At 38.1% G+C, this 19,543-nt stretch overlaps 2 protein-coding genes across 2 annotated transcripts; one reads left to right on the forward strand and one right to left on the reverse strand.

Annotated features, from left to right (window-relative positions):
- The first annotated feature begins 2 nt into the window (after positions 1 to 2).
- LOC145498050 (lysine-specific demethylase RSBN1L-like) lies at positions 3 to 10,828 on the forward strand. Its single transcript, XM_081477930.1, has 6 exons — positions 3 to 337; positions 2,798 to 2,875; positions 4,422 to 5,187; positions 5,530 to 5,700; positions 6,069 to 6,177; positions 6,805 to 10,828. Exons 1-6 carry the CDS (start codon positions 34 to 36, stop codon positions 7,021 to 7,023), a joined length of 1,647 nt encoding a protein of 548 aa, XP_081334056.1. The 5' UTR covers positions 3 to 33; the 3' UTR covers positions 7,024 to 10,828.
- A 2,215-nt stretch (positions 10,829 to 13,043) lies between these two features.
- On the reverse strand, positions 13,044 to 18,978 carry LOC145497680 (protein SpAN-like). The gene is made up of 8 exons (XM_081477509.1): positions 18,311 to 18,978; positions 17,561 to 17,674; positions 16,117 to 16,234; positions 15,539 to 15,720; positions 14,730 to 14,957; positions 14,462 to 14,634; positions 13,832 to 13,972; positions 13,044 to 13,184 (listed from the first exon to the last, which is right to left on the reverse strand). Exons 1-8 carry the CDS (start codon positions 18,477 to 18,479, stop codon positions 13,044 to 13,046), a joined length of 1,266 nt encoding a protein of 421 aa, XP_081333635.1. The 5' UTR covers positions 18,480 to 18,978.
- Between the last annotated feature and the right edge of the window lie 565 nt (positions 18,979 to 19,543).

Raw genomic sequence — 19,543 nt, forward strand, 5'->3', positions numbered from 1 at the left:
ACGTCACTTTTTGCCCATAATATAAATTCCAAGATGGCGACCCAGAAGGAAGTTGCCCTTAACGGTCAAGAGACGGTTGAAAGTAAATCTCCATTACTGAAGAAGACAACGAGCCTTGTACTACCAAAAGATGAGCATGTCAAGAAAAAAAGGAAGATCAGTTTTGAAGCAGAGACAAAACCTCAGGTAATTCTCGAAAATTTAGGCAAAACGCAACGCTTGAGTTCGTCCGAGGAAAGTTGGAACATCACCTCCATGTCATCGCCTTCTCGCTCACCTTCGCCGACCAAAGCAACCAACAGCTTAAAGACAACCTTGAAAAAGATAAAAAAAGAAGGTACGATATCTTTTCAACGTTATTTTTGTTATTCTAGAATAGATTAAATCGTTCAGCGTACGGAATTATGACGAGCGAATGCAAGTAAATTTCGTCTGTGCTGTCGACCGGCGTTTACGTTGCACTGTTTTTTACAATTTTGTGAACTAAGCTGTATCTGATCGCTGAATTTTAAAAGGCAAAGACTGCTGGACACTTCGATCTCCAAATAATCCGTTCAACTGTAAATTTTTAAAAGTGGTAAATACACGAAAAGCCACTGCACACAGTAATTTCAAACATGTTATTGACTTCTGCATGTGATCGTTGAGCAGCTACAATCTTATTACGTTGACGTAACATACGTTACACTATCGATAGTTTCGGTCGTACAGCACAGATTTTAAGCTTAGATCTTTTTGTAAATTGCAGTTAGAAACAGAAAACTCACGGTAATTGCTACAGATATATATGATCACTTGTAACGCGAATCGAAGTAAATTCGGCATTCATGAAAAGCTGCACGTGTTTTCTCCTAACACGAAGCTGGATCTGTTTTGCATAGCGTTGCGACACCAGCAACCAACAGTGTTTAAATATACATTTTTAGAACTTTTCCGATAAAAGAGAATGGGAAAGTGTCATGTAGAAAGTGGCCATTTGGTGCCGTTCCTCACGATCGCAACGTTCTTACGCAAGTTGTTGCATAATTTATTAACGAGTATTTTTAAGTGCAGGTAAAGTAATGTTCTCTTAAAAGATCCCTCTATTTTCCGTCTCTCTTTTCGTCTGCTGGTAATTTTTTAAGCTCAAGTCCATTGCCCATACCAGTGTGAAATGTCATGGCAATGTAAAGCTGTAAAAATTTTTCACACTCCATGAATAAATGTGAGACATAAAATTGGACACTGAAGATGAGAACTACCCTAGTACATGTAGGTCCTCATGGGAGGGAAGAAAAAATGATTTACAGTACATCGTAACTGTAGTTAGCCATCCTCTCTCTCTCGCCATTGACTTGGATTTACCAACTTTCAAAGCAATATGCACTGTTATTATATGGCTAGTTCCATGAGTGGGGTAAGATGAATCAAATCCTGCGCTGTGATTGGCTACCCAAGCGGGCAGGATGGAGCTATCTTGCCCGCTCGGAGCTACCCGCCATGTCCCGCAAGAAAAATTTCCCTAAAAGCCATATAATAAATCCTATATTGACCAAGCTTGTTCATTCAAGATGGCTGGATATTGTCCTCGTTCTTTTTTTGTGAGTTTATGGACCTTGACTCTGTCTTGGTGCATAAACACGCAAAAAAAGAACTTGGCCAATATCCAGCCATCTTGACCTCACACTTGGTCAATAACCCATATATACCCATACTCATCCACCAAATGCTTGTGTGATTGGAGCATAAGAATGCCCAGTAACATCTTCTATCTTTCATGGTCTTTTGGTTCCACCTCACTCCAGTTAGTCCAGGCCAGGTCTTTGCACTCGGCTTCAACTGTTCACCTCCATGTAATGTTTGGTCTGCTGCACCTTCTCTTGTCTTCAGGGGTCCAGGTGAGAGCAATGTGGCAGTCATTGTCTGTCTCTCACCTCAAGACATGACTGACCCATCTCCATTGGCCGATCTTCATGGTTTCCAAGATGGTTATCTCCAGCTCTTTCATAGAGGTCTTAGTATGCAGGGGATTCTCCTTAGACTAGTGCGACCTCTCACATCAAAGCTAATTATTATATTATTCAATATCAAAATTGGTACAAACTGTGTTGTACTCACTTCATACATGGGAAATTGCAAAAAAGTGACAACGTAGTTATAATCTGGAAGTTACAAAAAGGTAAATAACCTGCTGTAGTAGGTTTGTAAAACTGACGTCTCAATTGTCATCCCTTGTCCAATGCTCAGATGAAGAGCTGAGTGCTTGAAATGTCAGGGTTATTTACAAACTCACCATCAGTGGTTAATTTACCTCTGTCAACTTCAATTGTGTCACTCACCTACATGTTATGCAACATGAAAGTCTCTTTAGCACATTTCATGATTGATGGACTAAAGAATGTTTCTGAAGTTCACAAAATAGAGGAGTGTAATTTGAGAACTTTGAAACTATCACAATGCCCACTAATTATTATTCCTAATTGTATCCGGCCGCAGACTACTTTGAAACTTTTGACTACTTTGGATTATTGCCAAGCTCTTTATCATGAGCCTCTGGCTTGGGTGATTGCGCAAGCACTCCCTGTGTTTGACATTAAATTTGCATTTTTCCATTCATCACTATGGTAAAATAGACTGCTACATTTACAAATTTATCAGCTTCAGCTGTATGTGAAAAAAAGTATCCCTTCCTACTCGTATGTATAATTATAATATCAGACGTAAGAAGAATATGGATGCAGTTCCAGTGCTATGATATGTTTAACTTGAATGGTTAGGTAGTTTATTTCGTAATTTAGTTTTTGATTGTTCTTTGCAGGGAAGTGTGAATTTACTCCCTCAGCACCAGAGATAATTTCACACAATGACTTGAAACTGAAAATCAAGAGAAATTCAGGTAATGACACAGTGTGCCACGTTTCCACTGGCCTGGTAGCCTGTGTCTAATAACAGAATCCAGGCTAGTGTTCCTGCACTGAATAAAATTCAAACTACATGTACATGTAGTATAATTTAATTTAACTGCTTTACTTTGATAAGCATTTCCATGGAAGACTGGTATATTTGAAATTTATCTGTACCATCCTGGCAGCCATTGATTTTAGTTGGCATAGTCAGTATTACAAATAAAAAAACACGCAGATGACACTTGCTCGCACACATTTCATTAGAGGTGTCAAGACCCTGTTAGCTTTATTATTTGAGTCTGTTACATGTAATTGTGAGGTAAAATTCAAAAGTAAAAGTACAAAAGTAAATTGAATAAGACAGATGAGACTTGCTTGCACATAATGACAAGACCCTGCTTTGTCATTTGATTCTGTTACATGTAGCTATGGTGTTCTCTTGTAGAAGAAAATATATAATAATGTAATTTAAAATATTGTTTTTACGTTCAATTATCATACATACCTGTGATCTAAAACATAATGTTGAGTACCATAGTTGAAAATGCATGCAAAACAACAAAATCAAGTGAAAAATATAAATGAGATGAAAGAGAAGGCTGTTACGAGTACTTGTTTACTCTTCGCTCTGTAAACTACAACCTATGTGGAAATGGCATCCTGTCACTCCTCAAGCCAAGAACAACAACTTATGGTCTTCACTCTTTTTTGCACCTAAATGCTAAACTGTGGAATTCCCTCCCAGAGGCCTTGAGAAGTTGTTACTAGATAAATGACTTCAAGAAGAATATTCTTAGTTTTATCAATTTAATTATTAATTTTAATAGTATGCCAAGTATGTACTTGGATATTTATTGTAACTGTAAATTTTTATATTGTATTTTGAGTTTTAACATAATATTTATAGGCATGTCTTTTAACATTTTTATTATAAATTTGTATTTTTATAGCATTTTTAATTATTTAGTTCGAAGATATTAGCTTTATTATTATAGCTACTCTCAAATTTGAGTCTAAAGTAAATAAAGTTTATGTATGTACAGTCGAACCTCGATTATCCAGACTCACTGGGACTAGATGAAATAGTCCTGATAATCGAGGGTCTGGATAATCGAAAATATGACAACATTTAATCATGAAACAACACTTTTACAAATCGTTTGGAAAACAACATGGTCTACTGTACATCTTGAACCACTCAACTCTTAGCCAATCAGAACTCATTCGAGTGTTCTTCATTAGTTACGGTGCTTGCGAATGCTGCTTTTGCTCTTTAAAAGCAAACCAAACTCGCTTTTGACTTGACCTTTCAATGCTATAGTTTTAAAACAAATATTGCTACGGATCTTGATCGTGACTAATAAATATTGATGATAAAATTGGGACTAGAGAAAAAGTCCGGATAATCGAGAAATCCAGATAGTGAAGGTACGGATGATTGAGGTTCGACTGTATGTATATATCTAATGTTGAAGAGTAGTCGTTATCATCGATCAATAAACATGACTAATTCATCTTGTTCTTGGCTTTCCTCAGTTGATACAAATCACGAGAGCAATGGTGCTGCTAAACTCAACGGAGGATCAGATGTCAAGAAGAAAAAGAAGAAACACAAGGACCATCACCACCACCATCATAACCACGAAGAAGAAAAGAATTTCAACGACCAAGATTATTCTATACGGTTAAATCCCAAAGAAAAGACCCGTCTATCTCATCTCATTCACACTGAAGTTGATGCTAATGGGGGCGCCTCAGTCCTCCATGTTTATTCCGATGAAATTGCAGGTTTACGAGAAGAAAAATTGCAGAAGTTTGTAAAACTTTTTTTCCGTGAAGTCTTTGCTGAAAAGAGTGAAGGTGTAGCGAAAAATGTAATGGGCATCGTTCACAATGCAGCAGCATATCTGCCTGAACTTGTGAAGTATTTTGGAGTGAACCATCCGAATCTTGTTGTCAAGGTGTCGTCATTGTATAAAAAGTCAGACCTTGAGACTTTAAAAATGGAGGAGTTCTCTCAAAGAGTGCAATCTTCGTATTCTCATGGGACATATCGATCAGGACCTTTACTGCAGTTCAGCTTAGTTGGAACTGTGCAAGAAGAAAGTGGAGGGTATTTCCCAGAATTTCTGGACCTTCTTGAACAATGTCTGTTTCTAAAGGAGACTATGCCGTGGGGAAGTTTCTCTGCCCTTAATTTACCTGAACGAAACAAAAGCAATGATGGTCCGATTTTGTGGGTTCGACCAGGAGAGCAGGTTGTTCCTACAGCGGAGTCCAAGTCTCCATACAAAAAACGGAGGTATGTAGATTTTAATTCTTTTTAATACATTGTGCAAATATACTTGTTGTACATGTATAGTATGTAGCAAACATCATCATCATCAGCAGCACCATCAGCATCATTGTAGGCCCTCTCATACATGTAGGCATAGTTTACTGCTTTTCTCTGTCGGACTGGAGGATTTATCCATCACTTGCTTGACTGCTAATTAAAAGAGGTCCCAAGATAAAAATCCTTTCAGGCTAGCATGCAACGACACCACCTGGCTATTCATTATCTCTTTGCACCCTGACCACAGGACAACAGCAAGACAAATGTGCACATAGTGTAGTATAAATGTTTTTTTTTTCTTTCTCCAAGAATTGGTGTTAATGAACTTCAAAACCTACAGTACCTGCCCAGAGCCTCTGAGCCCAGAGAAATTCTTGCTGAAGACAGAACGCGGTGTCATGCTGACCATGTTGGACATGGTTTTGACAGGCAGACTACTGCAGCGGTGGGAGTCTTGAAAGCAGTTCATTGTGGAGAAATGTAAGCACTCAGCTATGCGTGCTCATATCATCTGTTAGTACATGTAGTTGATATATTGATTGTAGCTCATTAAGTAGTTACTTGTAGTATTGTAATTAGTTCACATGCACATGGACATGTTCTTATTACATAGCGTCAGTGAAGGCAATACGTCAGTTGGGCGTCAGTTTCATGTAAAGCTCAGTAACTACTCGCAGTACATGTATGTTAATTTGTGATTAAATTTACGTTTTACCACAACGTGTTGTTACATCTCCCATATTTAGCTTGTTAATAACTGCTTTAACCAGAGAGTCAGTTAACTACATGTAAAATTCTTCTAACTTTGTGGATGTACACTGACAATTGGTTATTTTCTTGTTTTCTAGTCCTTCTGCCAACAGAGATTGCAAAGATGTGGTGTGTTTTAGTGCTGAAAACTTCAATTTTCTGGCTCAGAAATTACAGTTGGATCTTCATGAACCCCCAGTTCAACAGGTAGGGAACAGGCTGTTTGACTTCATAGTGATAATGCAGTGATTTACATGTACAAGTATCTGGAAGATACATTGTTACCGGTACCCTTTGAACTCCTGGGAGGCATGGTGACTGCATGATTAGTTCACTCTACTCCAGATTAAGTGGTCTGAAATTGGGCTAGAACCTGATTCGAGCTCTGGCCAGTTGTGTTGTGTTCTTGGGCAAGACACTTTACTCTCACAGTGCCTCTCTCCACCCAGGTGTATTTAAATGGGTACCAGGGAATTTAATGCTTGTGGTAACCCCTCAATAGACTACATATGGCATCCCATCCAGGGGGGAGTAGAAATACTCAGGCTAGTCACTTCATGCAACAGAAACCAGAGATAAGCTCTGGCCTGATGGACCACTGGGTTCCTATGCAATCTTTACCTTACCTTTTTTTACCACCTGGGAACAGCTTCTTTGTTCATGCACGACTGTCAAATTTTATACAAGAGGCACAATTTAGCCAAACCTTTTTTTGTGTTTAGTTCATTTTGTGCAAGCTTGTATTCTGGGGTTCATCTATGCCATGTACATGCACATGTGTATAACTGTTTTTATAACTATGGTATACATTATAAAATTTTCCTCTTATTTCAGTGTGTCAGCTGGGTAGATGATGCAAAACTTAATCAGCTAAGAAGAGAAGGTGTGAAATATTCCAAGTTCCTTCTGCGGGATAATGACATCTACTTCATCCCTCGTAACGTCATTCACCAGTTTAGAACAGTAACCGCATGTACAAGCCTAGCATGGCATCTGAGATACAAGAACTACTACCCAGAAGTCAAGGAAGCAGAAAAAACCATTGAGCAATAAGCAAGCATTGTGTAAGTGTTACTGTACAACCTGCTCAAGACTCACTGGGATGCCAACTCGAGGGCTTTTAGCCAGATGGGCATCCAGGCGTCCTGTGGACAGCCACTTATTAAAGAAAATTGTTTAATTTGTCTCATGTTGCATTATAAATTGTTGATTTGAGCAGGCCCCATAGCACATTTTGGACACCCACTTATTAAATCCTGGCTAAAAGCCTGCTGACCTGGATGCCCTTCTTAGAAACTCCAAGACTAGGGCTAAAATAAAAATGATTTTAGATTCCGATATGAGAAAAAAAAAAGACACACAAAAACAAGACTTTGTGGCTCAACACAAAGGCTTCTGAGATTTCGAGGTCAGATCTACACTTTCCGAGACATAAAATATTCTACATACCATTCACCGTCTCATATACATGTACATCTACACATGACTTTCATTTATCAGTACAATTTGATCTCCCTACAAGCTGCATTGTAGACACCTCAGCAGACAATCAGAGCTGGTCTCTCATGTATGTCTGCCTTAGTGGGAGTTAATAATGCAGTACACTTACAGGATATACAGTCTGTCATTTACTTGTAGTAACACTTTTGACAAATGCAGTTTGAAGAGTTGAGAGGAAATAGAGTAGCCAAACCCTATTAAATCTTTTGTTCACTAGTGACCAGAGTTTTAAATTGGCTGTTTTGGGTGAGATGGTTTGGTTGATCAATTTTTTGGTAGAAGGAGTTACTTGTTGAAGTTTTCCAGCAGAACAGTTTTCCAACTACCTAGAACTTGAGCTGTTATACACCATTCAACAATCCTTACCTCATTACCGTGGGTCTGTAGTAGAGTACAAAGTGTATAGGGGAATACGAAAAAAGATACAAGCTGACCGACACAACCTGGTCAATCTATAGAATATCCAAACAGTTGTTTAGAGTTTGAAAGGTGTTCAGTTCTATTACCTAAATTAGCCAAAAATAAAATTACACATCAAACTGAGAAAATGTTTACATTTAAGGTGGCTCAAAACAGTTTCCAACATGGAAATTTAAGGTGGCTCTGAACCCTATGTACAGAATTTTTTTAAACTTTGCCAAAAGTTGCGTCTTATCATGCTTATCAAAAGTTGATTATATAAAAAATTTCACTGTGCCGTTTTTGAATTATAAGCCCCTAAAGTTGTAATTAAGGGTGTTTTTAGGAGGTCGTACTGTTGCTATGGTAATCTATTGCATCACGAGAGTCATAACAACGTGTTCACTAGTGGTTGGGGAGTTTTCTGATACCACGATTGTAGCATTAAGTGATAAAGAGTGGTTATAACGATCCACCAAAATCTAAGTGCTGGAAACTGTTTCAAGCCACCTTAAGTTTAACTCCCAGAATGAGTGATCAGAGTATTCATTTTCTGTGTGAGACTTACAGATTAGGATTCTAGAATTATTAAAATGTTTAACCACCACCAACAACAACAACATTTTATTTTCTCATTACAAATACAAATATTATTACACAAGATATTTGAAACAAAATCTCTGGCCTACTCTCCTACATGTACTCTCCACAAGTATGAAATTCCTGTTTTTTAGTGGTGAATTTTTTTTTTTTATTTGAAACAGAAAATAGATGTTGCAGGTTAAAATGAATAGATCTCAGGTCAAAATGATTTCAAACTAGTTTGATTTGTATTTCCTTTCTTTAAGGGACTTGGTAATAAATCTGGAACAAAGGAACATACAATTCAAACTAGTTCAAAAACACTTTGACCTAAAATTCATTTTAAACTACAACATATACATTGTGGACAGACTTGTTTCAAAGCTGTTAAGAATACATTGCATGGTTGCAGTGGATAAGATACATGTAGAAACAAAGTTCTCTTAGCAATCAACTAACATAATTATAGTTGTCTGGGGTTTTTTTTGTTTGTTTGTTTGTTTTTTTTTTAACTGTGCCAGAAAATCCAAAATTTAAAACTATCACTGACTTAGATTTTGGTTGCAGGAAAAAAAAACTAGGTAGCCATATTAACAAAGTGACTGTTTTGTGGGAATGCACTTAATCTTTTTTTCCTTTAAAACCAATTTAGAATCCTCAATATTGAGGAGGATGATGATGTTGACATTCTGTCACCTTTGTTATTCGTGAAGTGCATTGTTTCTGTTGGAACTTTTTAGTCACTAACATCAATAATTTTTTAGCTTGTGGTCACCTTTTTACAAAAGATTTTGGAGGCAGGTTGTAAGTTGTGCTTGTCAAACAAGCCAGCGGAAATCAAGCTCTAGTTATAAGCATATACATGTAGAACCAGTTGAGATCATCTTAGGAAGTTTTGACTTGGAAGGAAATTCTCCCTAGCAGAATTAGAGAAAATATATGAAGGATGTAATGAGAATTTAAATGTTAAACTTGAGGCTAGGTTTATACTAGTATGAGCATGGCTCACTAGTCTCTTTTGCAGTTGTTATTTGGCTTGTCATACACAATACTTTGAAGTATTGTGAGACAATCTTAACATTTTCAGTAGTTTTGCCAATTAAAATGATCCTATGGTGGGGCAGTGAAAAGGAATCTATTACCAAAGATGAGTCAAATGATCCCCATGTATGTAAAAGTACATTTACATATCACGAGAGATCCATTAGAAATGCTGTGAGAAGTCTCAATTAAAAAAAAAAAACAGTCTTGCACAATGAGGTCAATTTTTGAAAAGTCCTTAAGCCTTGAATAATGGTTGTTTGTTTGATTAAGACCTCACTGCAAGCCGTCCTATAAGGGATGATTAAGATGGGAAAACTTTGCTGCATGCAACAAGCTTAAAAGACAAATGTATCGCATGGGTAGTCTTATATATTAAAATCGAGTCTGTAACTTGCTTTACTCAGAAGTGGTAGGTTTGATTTACATGAAGTAGTTCATGTCTTTTACTTGTCGCAAGCTTGTGTCATGTGACAAAGTTGTCCCTTCAAAGATAATTACCCTAGAGTTCTTGTGACGTATTGCTGTATAAATTATATCTATAGTATTTCAGAGATAAATATTACTTAATTGATATGTATTTAATAATAATAATTATAAAACCTAGTTTCACAGAAAAAAGATCAATCTGTTTGTTAGTTTTGATACAGAAGATTGCGTGACACTTGCGTCATGCCATTCAGCTGTCATTGACATGTACATGTATGCACAATGAATATCTATCGACCGATGTTTACCTTGTTTATGTGACGTCAAAAAGCATGGGCAGTGTTGAGAAGTTGAAAAGTATTTATTGATAGGTTATAAGAGTTGTTAACTTATTATCATTGTAAATAGTGTTTTTATTGCATTAAAAATGGTTTCAAAGCTGTTTTGTTTTTCAATGCATGGTTGACCTCAAAAGCCTTACTGCTGATGCCCTCCTGTTCAGAAGCTTCATAATTTAACACTGCAGAAACATTGAGAGACTGAGTACCAGCTTTTGACACCAGTATTTCTGGAAAGTGGGTTCAAAGTTTTGGCTGTCCAGTTCGATCTAAAGAGCGAGTTTTTTTTTCACCAAACATCGAGCGAACTGAGTAATCAGAACTCCGAGTGAAACATGTAACGTGTGGCTCGCACGGGGGAAAGTCACATGAGCAAAGTTAATCCATTTATTAAAAACTGATTCAACGCGATCACGGTTGATCATCGCAGTTATTCACATAACTTAAGCAGTTGTCAGGCCTGAAATTTTTTTTTTCAGGCTTTAATTTTCACAACTGTTTAAGTTGTGTATGTAACTGCGATGATTAATCATGTCTTCGTCTCTTTTTCCGCAATTCAAATATATGGTATTTCATATATTCACTTGCCTTAATTGAAAGTGTGGCGTAATTGTTGTATTTCACAATCTGGAGAGAAGAAATGAACCAATCAGATTTTAAGCAAGAGCAGGTTACCGGTGACAAGCGCGGGAAAACGGGCAGGAACCAAGTCATGATTGGCTCATGGAAAACGACATATTTGCTTTGATTGGTTGTAGCAGCAGTTTGCGCGAGCCTTTTTTGATCAATCATAGCGTTCAGCAACCTGTAAAGCGAAGCAAACGATTATTTTGCCACTCGATAAAAGAATTGCGCTATTTCTAGAGTTAGCTGTACATCAAAACTAATCAACCGCTCTCGTTTTAGCTTCAAGTTTCCAATAAAGTGACAACATCAACCTTAGATAAAAATATTTTTTATTGTTACCCAAATATTGGAAGGGAGTACGGAAATATATAGAGGACCTCCCAGAGGTTTGGGGGAACAAAAGAACATGGGTCCGTGATCATTCCTTGATATCTTTTGACGATTAACTTGGGATATCTCTACTATCAGCTCATGCAAATGAGCTACTTGTACGCTTCAGACTTTCCTTTCAAAAACTTTTGCAAACTCGCTCAACATGCAGAAACAATAACAAAAAATGTTTGGGAAAAGAGTAATGACGCGTAATCGTTGTCGATAAGAGTACAGACCACGCTAAACCACATTTCGATTTGTTTTTTTACCACAAAATCAACGTCAAAGAAAATGTTTTTTTCAGAACGCGAGCCGAAAAAGGCATTGCGCGACATATTGACGCGAGCAGCGTGGTATGGACTCTTATCGACAACGGCAAATTAGCCAATCAGATTGCGAGATTAGCAGAAATTGTGGTAAAAAATGGAATTTATTTTGGGGGAACGGGGAAGACGCGAATTTTTTCACGGGAACATGAATCCCCTACTGGGAGGCCCTTTATATAAGGCCCCTCCCTCGAACATTCTTGGAATAAATAAGCCCCCTTAATAGAGGGGTTAAGGATAGTAATATTGACTTGACAGTTAAAATTATCTTACTTTTCGATGATATGTTGTTTGTACTGTTTTACTAGTAAAAAAAAAATAGATAAATATATTTATCAGTCAAATCAATGATGAAACTGCAATCAGCAGTTCGGCCCCGAATTCCCTGTCGTTTATATACCAATAAATAAATATATTCCAATTCTCAATTCGTAATAGAACTTGCATCTCCGCTCGTTCAATGTGAAAATACAAATATCCCTCATCAACCTTAAAAGGAAACAAAAAGAGACTGTATATCAGGATACCTCAATGTTATTACTATTGCTGCTTGAAATAAGACACAGTAAAGTTCCTTTACACCGCCCAAACTACAAACGCTGACCGACTGAATGGAAGGCTTTTGAGTCAACTTGGAAAAGTTTCTACGGGTCCTCTGCGTTCCATACTAATTTTTTTTAACTCTAGCAGAAGCGATCATGAAGGCCGGTCTGAATCAGCAGTTATACTACTAAACTGAGAACTGCATCTAGCTTTTTACAAGTCCCTTTGAGATTGCAAAAAAGCAGCTAAATAAGGTTTAAGCCTTCTTCAGGTTTAGATGTTACTTAATTATAAAAATGAAATTACAATATTATATAGTGCTGGATGTCGTAACACATGTTTCGGAACAGTAAACGGAGTGGCGAAAATGACGAATAAAACAAACTAAAAGTAAGGATAAAACGGGTCTACGTAGGTTACAAGTTGTAGATGTGACGAGGCTGTGATGAATCGTAAAACTTGTAACTACGAAGATCAATTTTATCCTTACTTAATTTACGTGTAGTTTGTTTTGTTCGTCATTTCCGCCACTCCTTTTAGTTTCGAAATATAGGTTACGACATCCACAACTATATAATATTGTAATTTCATTTCTATAATTTAGTAACACCTAAACCTGAAGAAGGCTGGTCTGGCCAGCCGAAATATTGTTCTAAATATACCACGTTGTGTCAATCTTGCAGTAGTCCTTCACTTCTCATCGTTTTACTTTTCAAGTTTGGCTGATTAGATCTCCTGTGAGATCCAACCTTCAATCAAGTAGGATCTTCGTTTACGGCTTTGCAGTTTATTTAGTTTATTATATGTGGTTAAATCACCTTGTGGCAGATACTTTCCAGCTGTGCCCATGTATCAAAATAAAGCAAAATCATGCCAGGTTTGAGTGTTTATGCCGCTGATTTTTCTCACCTCAAGTTTACTTGCATCCGTACAGTTCAACTCGTAAACATATCTGGTTATACCAGTGAGTGGGAAGGATTCTGACAAAGCGAGCTCTGAACGGTGTTTGAAGGGAGTTGTACTGCACAGAGTTTGCGTCCCAATTTCCATGTAGAAACTGCTGCAAAAGACAAAGAGTTTAAAACAGACAAGGGGGAAACTGGAGCCGAAGTTGTAATTTATAGAAACGGAACTATAAGCTGAAGAATGGCTTCGTTATGATTGGGTAGTATTTTCCCCTTTCTTGTTGTCTGCAAACTCATTTTTCACCAAATCGCAATGGTCATCCAAGCTGTCACAAAATCCGTTTCCCTCAAGACGCGCACCATCTCAAGACAATTACAAGACAACAACATTTTTCCATCTTTTCCCGGGTGCAGTGCAGGTGTCGGAACTACTACAATGTGAGGCGTATTGTGCAAGTAGACAAGCATAAAAAGGAAAATAAATGAATAATTAAGTAAAACAGGTAAGCAGTTATTGAAAGCTTTTCTTCCCTTCCGTCGCGAAGGAAACACACCTATGGTTATTTAGAACGCAATAATGTCTGTGTTTGCTATCGAGATTCAATGCATCCAAATATCTATTTTCTTTCAGCCTCGCTAGTCAGCAGAGTAATTTAAACCACCTACGGTCAGCGCAGGAGGAATGGTGAGGCTCTTTAAAAATGGAATGGACGTATTCGTTGGAGTTTCTTTTGTACCATTTATTGCTATTAACTAATCTCCTTCAATAGTTCAAACTCTGAGCAATAATGCCGCTGACCTGTATGCTCGTAGCCCAGCTGTACAAGTTGCCATTGTCACTGCTCTGGACTTTGTACCCTGATATCCAGGCTTTCGAAAAATAGCTCGCCATGCCTTGAGTAGCAATTGCAGTTACTTTGTACCTTGAGCCTAAATCGATCTGTGGGTTGCAACAGTAGAAATTAACTAACTTGATTAACTGCAATTTAACAACGGTACGAGCGATCCAAGATCCTCAACCCATCCCTCCTCTTCTAGGCTTAGTGATATTTGGTCCCCTCGTGAAATGCCAAAAAGCTAAGATGGCGGAGTCGAGAAATTCGTCTACCAGAGTTCACTCTAAAATAATTCATTTCTCTTAAAACATCCAGACAATCCTCTTACATAAAATCTCATTTGCCATTACCAACTGTTATTCAGTTTTTACATTTCCAAAAGAAATGCATGGTTTCATTAATGGCCGTATTTTGCACGCGTTGCTCTGAGATTGCAATAGTCCACACATGCGTGAACTCTTTTGCGCTCTTGGAGCGTGACCGCAACAAGAAATTTTATCTTAGCCGAACAAGTACACTAATATAAAATTGGCTCAGTTGGCCAGTGAAAGGTACCAACTTTATTCTCAAACAGAAAAGAAGAAAAAATTCACCTGGAGATATTCTCCTATCGCACTTTTCGAAGCACACCAGGCCCCATTCCCCTTTGGTCCCGCGGTCAGATGTAACCGAGCCTGGTGCGGCTCATAATAGCTCTTGGAAGAGCTGGCACCCAGCTGTGAATCTGTTATTTGGCCGTTTTCAAGACCTACAGCGAGGTAGCAACCTAGTGAAAACAGAAGATTGGAAAACATCCCTATATGAGTCTAGTACAGTTAAAAATTCAATATTTTTTTTGGTAGAAAACTGAATATTTCTTACCATAATTGTTTTTACACTTGTACAGCTGATTAAGCTGTTGTTTATCCACGACTGATAAACCGTACATTTGGCCCAAAACCACATGGGTTCCGGCGCGTGATTCTATTGTGTTCTTTCCATTCCTGCTCCAGCTGTTTCGAGGTAGGTGCATGAGGGATGTTTTGTCATATGGTGCCCCAAGCCGATCCACTTGACCATGACTGTACTTTCTAAAGTTCTGTTCATAACCTATTGAGAGGTACAACAACATGCCTTAATTCGCTTCTGATGAATGGATACCAGATCTCTTGGCTAAACTGGTAATTGCTCTTCGTCCCAGGACTTATGTCTAAGGCCATGACAGAAACGCAGTTTCTTTTGTCGCTCAAAACTCAGTGAAAGCGTTCAAAAACCAAGCGAAGATTTTGTTCAGACAAGTTTTGAGACATTTATTACTTCCTGAACTCTTCAAGTTTTTAATCGATTTATGAAACTCGTGTTTTAAGCAACGGTGCTGTTTCTTTTCTCTAGTCAACCAATCAGAAAGGAGACTGAAGCCAGACCTGGCTCCCCTTCAGGCTTTTTTCCGGGCTTAGTAACCGCATGGTTTTAGTTGCATCAAGATTTCTTACGTCCAACTCTGATTGGTTCACTACCTTATCCGGGCATGTTTTGATTGGTCAGAAGTGATTTGTTAAGTTCCAGTTGTACGATGCTGCGGTTCTTTTGTGTGTTAGGCTTACTTGTGGTCACAATGAGTTCCTCGATTGATCTGGTTTTGCAAGAATTAATGTCCCAGACAGCTGATTTCTGACATGCGCACTACTCACCAGGTCTGATGTTCTTCGAATACACGATAACATAAGCATCCCGGTCAGGCCGTGAGTTTGTATGAAAGAAACCGACAGTATGCATCAACTCATGTAAGATGGTGCCCTCGTACTCACAACCCCATCCTATAGAAACCACCTGACCTCTTGGATTCATTGTTCGACCGATACAGGAGTAGCAACTATCACAAAAAGAAAAAAAAAACAGTATGATGGATAAGTTATAAGAGGAATCCTCTCTGTGCTACAACTATTATTATTTCTTGTGTTGCATGAAAGCTCCCTCTGTGCTAATTTGGTTTGTGTTTTGAGAGAGGCCAAAAAACATTTCAGCTTTTAATATTGAGCCTTCTTTAGTTAAAAGGTAAAAAGTTCCAAAAAAGCTTTGCGTGTGCTAACAACGAAATATAACTGTTAAAATTTGACATAATAAAAGTTAAAAGTTTATACAATGGTTCCAGTGTGTTGAGATCCAACTGACTTTTTTTTAAAGTTTACTTTCATTTCGCCCCTTATAAGTCTGTTGTCTCATAACTGATTCATAAGTTACATAAGCTGAGTTATTGACGATCACTCACCCTTGTCCTCGTATAAACCTTACAAAGTACGGTTCATTTGTTCTGGACTTGAAACGCAAACATGAAAGCCTTTCCATCGTGCTCATGGCATTGGTTATTGCTGAGCGTGCGTGAATGGCTGTTAAGTAAGAAAACAAAATAATGTGGAGAAATTTTCCTGAAGGAACACTCATTTCCCAGCTATTCGTGCGTGTGTGGGTCTCATTCGCCTTCGCTCCGTGTACAATATAAATAGCCAATCAGGAAGCTACAGCTAAAAATTTGATGCATATCATAGCGTTTATCTAAATTTTCCCGCCAAAAAACCTGGCCGGCAGCGCGCGCCAGGTACATTCTATTCAGCTTGGTTCAGATATTACAAGAAGAAGTTCAAACATTAAAAGAATAAGAAACCAAATTAGTATATCGAATTCGACTTTCTATAGTTTGAAGCTTCAAAAACATGATTGCTACAATTGTAGGTATTTACCGAAAAACCCAAGAATGCGGAAGAAAACAGCTTTGGACGGCAAGAACTTGCCATGTAAGGTATAAAGCAAATCTTGCATAATCTTACAGGTCTTTTTTTATCTTTACCATTGCCATGACTAGATAGTATTTGCAATTTTCTGGCTATCAGATTGCTTAAAGCTAACCTAGGAATTTGACATGCTAACGTTAAATGTAAAAGTTTTGTAAGTTCTTGTATATCCGGCTTCATTCGAAGTAAAAGCTTATGCTAATCTTACTTCTGGCAAGCTGTTCGTCTTGTAGCGGTTATTTTATGGTAAAGGCCTGGTAACACAGTGTTTTCTCGTGACTTGAGTTTTCTTTGTATACCCCACTGGCCTTAAGACTCGAGTGCATTCTGAAAAATCATGCAAGCCACTCGGTGCGGGATATTTCACGGTATGCAACTCGAAACCATTGAAAAACTAGCCTGTTAGTCCCTCGCAGAAAAAAACTTCAAAATCCAGGCATCAACGTTAAAAGGATTCCTTAAGAGCTAGGTAAGTTTTGCTAGCCCAGTTCCGGTCATCGACTGACTTTCTAGACTTTTGGTATAATTCTACTGAGTGGACAATGGATCTGTTCTTTGTTCCCCAACCTTATTTTTTTTTTTACCCTCGTTCCAACTTCTGGGTGCTTTTCCTATGACAACACATGACTCAATGTTTCAATATTTCCCCTATTTCTCCTATCTCCTATATGCCACCTTTGGAATCCCACTTCCCCCCGCCTCACCCCCTCTTCTTGCGTAAAGTTCCCACCCCCTTTGACCCCAGGTTTCTGCCCCAGGTTTCTGCCCCTGTCCCCTGCCACTCTTGGTTACAAGGGCCAATGAAGTGACTTGCTCCGTGGGGAAGTAAGTGACCCGACATCTTTTCGTTTGTTCTCCTTGGAGTGGTCCAAGCCTAAAGCAAACTATATTGCTTACAAAGTTGACAAGCAAAAATGTACGTACTCAGCGAGGATTCCAATACATACGGAACGATGCCTCCTGGCCATAGGTAAATTTTCTTGTTAACCGAAGCACGGCTGATTTGTCCATCCAACATAATGTCTCCCTCTAATAAGTCTGAAAGAAAATATTTCACACATTACCTCAAATCACAAGTCTTTTGAAAATATTTGCTTAAATTTCTGGTTAGAGTCCCATTTCGTTGTTTGCTTTCCAGTGACTTGTATATTTTTATTTCTTGAATTGATTGAAAATTATAGTATGCTGGTGATTGTGCGAACAAAAACTAAGAAAGTCTTCGAGTTATTTTATTGCTCGATACTAAATAAAAACATAATTATCACAAAACTGCAGCACACGCGCTTATGGAGTTGTTCGGCAACGATTCGTGAGGCAATCAGAAAACTAGAAGTACCGCAGTAAACTATATTCTGTATTTCGACAACAGTATGTATCTGGGGTACACTCACTGTGTTCACTTCATCTTCCCACAAACAATGGGTGTGCTAAAAATGCGGCAAAATGTCGGGATAGAACGTATGTCTCTGTATGGACGAGTGGTTACTTCTCTGTGTTCCCTCATTGTCACGAAATGTGGTTCCATTTGACCAGCAACTTTTTTCTCGCCAAGAGATCATTCCAAATTGTGTTCTAACTTTATTGAATAGGAAGTTATGGTCGTCTTATTAGAGGGCTCGTTATTTTTAGTTGGTGGCAAAACCCTGTTATAACGTTCAAAATTGATTTCTCTACCTGGTCTCGACATCCAAGGTGGATCCGTTGCTGTGTTTATTACTCCCGGTGTTGTTGGTTTGAATGTAGTCGCCGAGTCGGACATCACATTTATTGGACCTGGCACGAAGAAGACTGAAAATAGTAGAAAGAATATCACTGTTAAAAACTGGAGGCGTTGAAGAGCCATTTTGAGAGCCACTTAATATCCTTTCACGGTCTCGCGGGGATCCGAATATCAAGTTTTCTCTTGCCAGATATCAATGTTATAACCGGCCCGAATGGTATAATACCGTTCATTATTCATGGCTGGCGTTTTTGCACAAAAAACGTGTAAGCACGTCGTCGCAGGTGTGTAAATGAAGAGTTCGTGTCTTTGCACATTAGAAAGAGGAATTGTCAAGGCGTTGTGTGGTCAGCTTTCCCAGTGTCGATCATGGGGCATACGAAGAGGAAATCCTCGTAGTTGATAAGCAGATGATCGCGGGGATAATAGGAACAGATAAAAAAAACTAGAATCAAACGAAAACGCGAAGAGAGAAAAACAATTGAAATAAAGCCATGCTAATAAAATTAAAGAATGTTTTCTGGAGTGTTTTCGTTTGTCGTCATGGAAATAATTGGCAAACGTGAGGGCTTTAAAAGCTGTTAATTTTGGGTAAATAAGTAAAAAATATCAGTGTGTTCAATTCCTTTATGATACCAAATGACAGTTCAATGGCTTTAATACAATCTAGGGTCCGTAACCCAATCTGAGGTATAACAGAGGATGGACAATACATGAATAGATCGTTAAAAATACAATTAACCCAGAACTGACTGTGTACACGAGGTGTCATGTAGCAAAATATCATCATGACAATAACTGACAGTGTATGGAAAGAGATATTTCTTTTATCTGCTCAATGGAGGGTGCTTTTCATATAAATAAGATCGCTAAAGGGTTTTGACAAAAAAAAAACTTGAATTAGTAGCATATTTTGTGTTTCCAGACTCCTGTTATGCTGTTTACGTGGTGGTGAAGCTTGGTCCGGGTCGCCATGTTGCTCTATTAATATTGTACATAAACATGATGGGCGCATCAGAACACCTCAAGTCCCCATTTCTACACGTGCTAAAATTCTATTTGTGATGTATTGCTTGCGAAGAATTCCCTGACTAGAAAATTTTGACAAGTTTTTGTCATTTCATATATTATATCCAGAATATCATTTTTGCTTCTTCTTGCGTAAAATTAAAAAAGGTATCGACGAA

Source organism: Orbicella franksi, chromosome 9 (assembly GCF_964199315.1).
Source record: "Orbicella franksi chromosome 9, jaOrbFran1.1, whole genome shotgun sequence".
NCBI lineage: Eukaryota > Metazoa > Cnidaria > Anthozoa > Scleractinia > Merulinidae > Orbicella > Orbicella franksi.

Coding starts and splice junctions, on each gene's coding strand:
- LOC145497680 (XM_081477509.1), bottom strand. CDS start 18,479: ATGGCTCTTCAACGCCTCCAGTTTTTAACAGTGATATTCTTTCTACTA. Junction 16,235..17,560: donor TGTATTGGAATCCTCGCTGA/GTACGTACATTT, acceptor CTTACTTAACAG/CCATTCACGCACGCTCAGCA. Junction 14,958..15,538: donor TTCGAAGAACATCAGACCTG/GTGAGTAGTGCG, acceptor ACCTCTCAATAG/GTTATGAACAGAACTTTAGA.
- LOC145498050 (XM_081477930.1), top strand. CDS start 34: ATGGCGACCCAGAAGGAAGTTGCCCTTAACGGTCAAGAGACGGTTGAA. Junction 2,876..4,421: donor GAAAATCAAGAGAAATTCAG/GTAATGACACAG, acceptor GGCTTTCCTCAG/TTGATACAAATCACGAGAGC. Junction 5,701..6,068: donor GCAGTTCATTGTGGAGAAAT/GTAAGCACTCAG, acceptor CTTGTTTTCTAG/TCCTTCTGCCAACAGAGATT.